Source organism: Octopus bimaculoides, chromosome 15, assembly GCF_001194135.2.
Source record: "Octopus bimaculoides isolate UCB-OBI-ISO-001 chromosome 15, ASM119413v2, whole genome shotgun sequence".
Lineage (NCBI taxonomy): Eukaryota > Metazoa > Mollusca > Cephalopoda > Octopoda > Octopodidae > Octopus > Octopus bimaculoides.
Genome location: NC_068995.1, coordinates 4,743,447 through 4,751,038, shown reverse-complemented (window position 1 = coordinate 4,751,038; position 7,592 = coordinate 4,743,447). Strand labels below are relative to the sequence as shown.

At 34.6% G+C, this 7,592-nt stretch overlaps 1 protein-coding gene across 1 annotated transcript in view; it reads left to right on the top strand.

Moving 5' to 3' along the window:
- Positions 1-7,592, top strand: part of LOC106876905 (protein O-linked-mannose beta-1,2-N-acetylglucosaminyltransferase 1) — a 68,239-nt gene that overhangs the window by 14,088 nt on the left and 46,559 nt on the right. The window contains exons 5-6 of the mRNA XM_052973440.1: positions 4,281-4,304; positions 7,408-7,510. Of these exons, the coding sequence (XP_052829400.1) occupies positions 4,281-4,304; positions 7,408-7,510 (127 nt within the window). The remainder of the gene's footprint in view (positions 1-4,280; positions 4,305-7,407; positions 7,511-7,592) is intronic.

Here is a 7,592-nt window from a genome sequence, read left to right as displayed (position 1 = left end):
TGGCACATAAAAGACACCATTTCGAGCGTGGCCGTTTTCGTGCGGGTGACACGTAAAAGCACCCACTACACTCTCTGAGTGGTTGGCGTTAGGAAGGGCATCCAGCTGTAGAAACTCTGCCAAATCAGACTGGAGCCTGGTGTTGCCATCCGGTTTCACCAGTCCTCAGTCAAATCGTCCAACCCATGCTAGCATGGAAAGCGGACGTTAAACGATGATGATGATGATAAATAGCTTTCTCTCTCAGACATATATATGCTCCTACACTTTCATATCCCTCAATACCATGCCCTACTCACTTGAGCAGTGGCAAGTCTTCTCTCATAGTTTTTTAGCGATGTCACTAGTGCTGGTGTTATGAAAAAAATAAAACTAAAGCAAAAAGCACCAACACGACAATTTGAAGTGGTTGGCATTAGGAAGGGCATCCTGCTATGAAAAAAAAATGAAAAACCATGCCAAATAGACACTAGAGCTTAGCACATCCCTCTGGCCTGTCAGTTTGAGTTGAACTGTCCAACCCATGTCAGCATAGCAATAAAAGGACATTAAATGACGACGATGACAATTGTGTGTGTGTGTAGGGCCTCAATTTTTCAATATGGCTCACATGTCTCCGGATGTTAAAAAAACTTCTCTCTGTCACATGTGTAGACAAGATATGAACAGCTGTTACCCACATGATAAAAGAAATGTGTTCTGAGACAGTCTACATATTATTGAAGCACAGATATTGCAGCTCTGTGTATACACTAGTGTCTGCTGTCAATCTGAAGCACAGGCTAAAGTGTAGTTTATAGGTCATGTTTTATAGGTCTTCCGTATTCTGTGTATTTTATTTCTATAACATTTGTACTTAATTAAATAATAATGTGAAATATATATCCTGCAGATGAGTAAAAACTTGTTTTAAAAATGGGTAGGGTGAGTGTATAGCTAAGTGGCTAAGGAACTTGCTTCACATTTGTGATGTTCTGAGTTCAAATACTACCATGAGGCACTCTGGGTACGTGTCTTCTATTTTAACCTGGGTTGGGCAAAGCCTTCTGAGTAGAATTTATGAAAAGGAAATTGTATGAGCCCCTATATATATGTGTGTGTTTCTATGTATATATATATATATATATATGTATGTATACACACACAGATATATATATATATATATATATATATAAACACAGACACCATTTCGAGCGTGGCCGTTTTCGTGCGGGTGACACGTAAAAGCACCCACTACACTCTCTGAGTGGTTGGCGTTAGGAAGGGCATCCAGCTGTAGAAACTCTGCCAAATTAGATTGGAGCCTGGTGTTGCCATCCTGTTTCACCAGTCCTCAGTCAAATCGTCCAACCCATGCTAGCATGGAAGGCGGACGTTAAATGATGATGATGATGATGATGACATGTATGTATATACACACACACACATATATACTAGCAGGAAAACCTGTCGTTGATTGGCTAATTACTTTTGCAATTTATCAGGAGCCGCATTGGGTATATTTTTATATGTATAATTTACTCCTCCTGTATGTGCGCATTTTTAGAAGACAAAGCTATTGAAGTTTTGCAGTTTCTTGTGTTCTTTCTTGCATACGATGTGATGCTTTTCAAAGACGATCAGCTGCAAGTCATGCATGACTTTCGTCTTCATTTTCTGCTGCATGTCGAGCTGCCATTCTTTGTTCACTATCTGCAAGTGGTACATTTCATTGATGTTTCATTTCAGATGCACGTCGAGCTTTCTTTCTCTGTTGCTGATCTGTAAGCTGTGTGCATGTCTCATTGTCATTTTCTGATGCACATCTTGCATTTGTTTGGTGTTCGTTTTATGACAGTCTTTTTTTATGAGACATTTTTTAGTAATATTGAAATGAAATTCAGATGCCATGTTACTGTAATGCAAGGAAAATAGGTATATTAAATTGAAGAATAGCTTAAGGCAATGAGAAATGTTTTTGGTAAGGAATATCAGTAAGTAATAGTGAAATGAATTTAGAAAAGCTGAATGGTGTCAGTGTTCTTGCTGAAATTCCAACACCATATTACAGAAATGCAGGGCAAGGCATTGTGTGGTTGTTTCTTTGTAGATGTGTCGATGATTTTCGTTTCACTGTGAATTTGTGTCTGTCTGCGTATGGCTTCACTGTCAGATTGTCTCTGCTTATGTGAAAGAAATTTGTATATTTATATCTGAACGGAGAAGTTAGAAAAATAGGGATATCTGAAACATGAATGAATATACATACGTGTGTGTGTGTGTGTATGTTCTTTTAGAGAGACAGACTGGATGCTTCAGCACTTCTGATTGAGCAGACCAATAAAGAAAGCCATTTCACTTTTGGCCATCTAACCTTTTTTTTTTTTTATGTATTGACAACTCTATTCTCTGATATGCCCTTTTGCATTTTAAACATGTTAAAGTGTGATTTTAGAACATTTAGTTGCTATTTCTGGCAGTTGATGTGGCAGGCATAGTCAACCTTTATTTGAGAAGTATGCCATATGAGACTTGGTTCATCTTCCGATGGGCTCCATTTGTAAAAAAATCAAGGTAATTTCTTGCTAGTGTGCCATTCAGAAATCATTTAAGGCTCCTTTGTTAGTTAGTGCCTTATTATTATGACACACCTAAATTGACCTTGTATAATGGAATACAGTCAGCTATATGTATTAAGGAAAAATTTACTTTATGTGTGTTTTTGTGAAAAGTAGGTCAAATGTCTCTAAAACAAGTTTGTGTCAAAATAACAATTACTTCTCCTTAAAGCTTACCATTTATTTACAGAAGCCAATTTATATGAATAGCTTGCTAAAAATTTCTGTATGAAGAGTCTATAGCCTTAAGATTTATGTTGCAATTGGCTGTACTACAATTGATAAAACATGAACTCTTGTACTCCCAAGGGACCTGTTAGGAGCCTTTCAATAGGATTTTGCACTGTGTGAATTACAGGAACCAAAAATAAGGTTGGAAAAAACATCATACACTCCTAAAACTGTGTCAGCATTTTATTGCTTACGGTGATAATTTTTGAGGGATCATCTCTTAGATGTTGTCATGTAGCTTGGGTTTGAAAAGTATCACTTAAATTTTTCCCTCAAATAAGCAGGCTTAGTAAACTTGGATCAGTTTTTTAATTACTGTATGGGGTAGTTAATACAGTCCTTATACATGGGCTGGAATGTCGATCAGGTGGTGTATATTTTATGGCAATATATGTCTGGAGACATTGAAGAAAGTTATTGTCTGCTGAAAGATCTTGGAGAATGTTACGAAATTGAAAGATATCCTTGTCGTCATTGTCATCATCAATCATTGTCGTCATCAATCATCATCGTCGTCATCGACCATTGTGCCGTCATCAATCATCATCGTCATCAACCGTTGTCGTCTTCAAACACCGTTGTTGTCATCAACCACCATCGTCGTCGTCATCAACCATTATCATCGTTGTCAACCATTGTTGTCGTCTTCAAACACCGTCGTTGTCATCAGCCATCATCGTCATCATCAACCATTGTTGTCATCATTAACTATAATCGTTGTTATCAATGTTTTCTTTACGCACTATAAAGGCAGAAGTAAATCTGCCTTCAACTTAGTTGTGCGTCTGTGTTTCACTTTTTTTTTCTTGTGTGTTTCACTACATAAGCGTCACCAACTGCCTACCCTGAGTAATTACTCCCGGCACATGCCTGCTACATGAGTCTTATTACAACTAATTTATATGGATGCCCTGTGCAATTCGACACTCAACTCTCGAACAGCTGGGCTCAAGCTTAAATGTCAAAGAAAAAAACATGGAAATCCAAGTGAAGTTTCATTAAAGTTCACAAATGGAATTAAATTATTTTGCTGTGAAGAAAAGAATTCTAATGTTTCAAGTCAGACCTTTCAGAGACAAAGGAAATATAAAAAAAAAATAAATAAAATTTAAAAAAAAGGAAAGAAAAAGGAACCCCGCCGAAAATCCAATAACGAAAGGTTTGGTGTGAAAATTTTAGATTAGGGGTTCTCAGCCATTTTCTATCTATGGATCCCTCCACTGGACCCAATAAACCATTTAACTTTTTTAACAAAAAACCCTATTATATTCTTATAATTAAATATTAGAAATTGCCTAAAAAAATTAAAAAATATATTATGTGCTGTAAAAGCATAACCAAATTTATTGCACATAATTTTTAACAATTGAACCAACATTTCAAATCAATGTTATTACCTGTTTCATTAATTTTCTGTTATTTTTTTTCATTATTGTTTGTTTTTCGTTGCAGCAAAACTTAAACAACTTCTATCAAGTGAGTCTTTGATGCACATACACATATCCTTAACACCCATATGTATTATGTATATATATCTATATATCTATATATCTATATATCTATATAATTATAAGATCTGGTAATTAGTCATATATTAATATATTAATTAATATCGATTAATTATCAGGGGGCCAGCACATTTAAAGAATCAAAGAGATTCAGAAATATTATCTGCAATCTCAGTGGATTAAGGTACATTTTAAAAAATAACGTCGACCACTAACATGGACAATTAATGCGCTAGAAATAGATCACATTTTGTGTCTATTAAGACCTAAAAAGTTCTCAACATATATATATATATATATATATATATATATATATATACATACACACTCATGATACTGTCCAAAAGTTTCAGTACATTATGAAATTATAGAGAAAAAAGATAATTAAAATCATGATATTAATCATGACCATTTATTAATTAGATTGATATATAACATTCTTTCACCAACAAATTATTTCTAACAAAATAACTTCTAAAAATATCTGTATAAGAATTCGATATTAGTTTTATCAAAATAACCACCTTTTTACGCAATAACAGCATCACATATTCTTGGTAATCCTTTAATTTGTGATGTTAAATGTTTGGGGATTTAAGCCTTTAGCCTTCAGATTACTCTGTCAAATGTAATCCTTATTTATCCACATAGTTTTGAATTATCTCATAGCTTCAAGAATTTGATGAACACGATTGTTTATTTTTAGAATGACATTGTAGAATATGTGTGAGAGGCCAAACCTGGCAGGTTTTAACAAAAAACAGGTAGAATATTTGGGCTGGATATGGCCAGTTAAAATGCTAAAGGGTTGACACATTCCTTGTTTCTTGTAATAGTTCCTACATGTGGTTAGAACTGTTTGGCAGTTTTGATTTCATTGTTCTGTCCAATGCATCACATAATACCCGAAAAGAATTGATGTTGGGGAACTGGAATGGGGCTAATTCAGGATTTCAAAAATATTATTTCCATCTTTAGTGTTTATCATAATCTAAAATAACAATATTTAACATAAGTTTCTTTCAGCTTTCTCAGAAATTGCCTTAGAGCATTTGACATAATTTTTAAACGGCAAAACAATTTCTGTTCAAATGATATTGACACATATATGTTTTGTAACCTTTGAATAGATAAAATTAGTGTAAATAAATGACTATATTTGTATTATTTACAACCAGTGTTACATTGATATTTGTGTCATGTTTGACATGCCATAAATAATCATGAAAGTTAAATAGGCGCAGGACTGGCTGTGTGATAAGAAGCTTGCTTCTCAACCACATGGTTCAAGGTTCAGCCCACTGCATGGCACCTTGGGCAAGTGTCTTCTACTATAGCCTCAGGCCAACCAAAGCCTTGTGAATGGATTTGGTAGACAGAAACTGAAAGAAGCCTGTTATGTATGTATATGTATGTGTGTGTTTGTTATTTGTGTCTGTGTTTGTCCACCCCACCATTGCTTGACAATCGATGCTGGTGTGTTTACGTCCCTGTCACTTAGTAGTTCGGCAAAAGAGACCAATTGAATAAGTACTAGGCTTACAAAGAATAAGTCCTGGGGTCAGTTTGTTCAATTAAAGGTGGTGCTCCAGCATGGCCACAGTCAAGTGACTGAAACAAGTAAAAGACTACAAATTGGCTTTTGAACAAAAATATTTAACTGTACCTAAACTTTTGGACAGTAATGTGTATATATACATACATACATACATACATACATACATACATATATATATATGTATATATGTATATATGTATATACACACTTACTAACACTGTAATAGTATGGTACTGAATACTATGTATAAAGTTTATTCAACTGAATATTCAGTACTTGATGTTTTCTTTTTTTTTTGTATATATACATATCTGTGTATACATCTATGTGTTCAATGTGTTTGTGTCTGTGTTTGTCCCCCACCATTGCTTGACAACTGGTGTTGGTCTGTTTACATCCCTGTAACTTAGCAGTTCAGCAATAGTGACTGATAGAATAAATACCAGGTTTAACAAAAGATAACTACTGGGGGTCGATTCATTCAACTCAAAATTCTTCAAGGTGGTGCCCCAGCATGACCACAGTCAAATGACTGACACAAGTAAAAGGTAAAAGTTAAAAGGTAGATTTAAAGCCTTATAGCAATTCAAACATCGATACCTTTCCTTTTTGTCTGCCCTCATCACAATACAGACCAGGTACAATGCCCCACCCTTTTTTTCCTCACACATGGTTTATCAAAGTTTATCTAAGCCTCCATGTGTGAAATAAAACACAAAGGATCAAAGTTTTGTAAACGCCAAATATTGAGCAGAAAGCATTAATAGAAATGCAGAAACAATGAGGTTGATTGTAATTAACTCTTTGGCCTTCAGATTATCTTGAGATTTTGATGGTGAGATTAGTTTTAGAATGACATTGTAGGGTAGGTGTGAGAGGCTGGATCTGGCCAATTTGAACATAAACCAGGTAGAATATTAGGGTTGCATATGGCTGATTTAAATGCTGAAAACTTAACCTTTTTGATACCAACCCAACTGAAACTGCCTCTGGCTCTGTAGTACAAATGTCTTGTTTTCAAAAGTTCTAAATTAAAATCTTCCATCAAACCTTAGTCACAATTTATGTTCCTAACACTAGCTTAATGATGACTAAGTTATTTTGCTAAATTCTTTGTTATATTTTAAAATTAATTGAAAGAAACACAGAGCATCTCAACAGAAATATGGTAACAAAAGGGTTAATCGTGCATTATCTTGTAACTTCAAGATTTTGATGATGAGATTATGTTTAGACTGACATTGTAGGATAGGCATGAGAGGCCAGATCTAGCTGGTTTAAACAAAATATATGAGCCAAATGTGACTGATTTAAACGGTAAATCTTAAACTACCATAATCATTTAAAATGCTTGTACCATACTGCCATCAACTGGAGCTAAAGGAAAGATAACACAAAACTGATTTTCTGATATTTTGGAAATGTAATTTATTGAATTATTTAAGTATTTTGCACTCATTATGTTTAATTCCAGAAATAGTTGAGTATTTCTTTGTCTTGTTTTAAATTCTAGCAAATAAGTGTATCGTCTCCTGTCCACGGAACCAGTATTCCTTCTATATCAAATCAGGCGAAGGAATTAAATCATATCCAATCATATGTTTCAACAACAAAGAGTATGTTTCTTCTTCTTCTTCTTCTTCTTCTTCTTCTTCTTCTTCTTCTTCTCCTCCTCCTCCTCCTTCTCCTCCTCCTCCT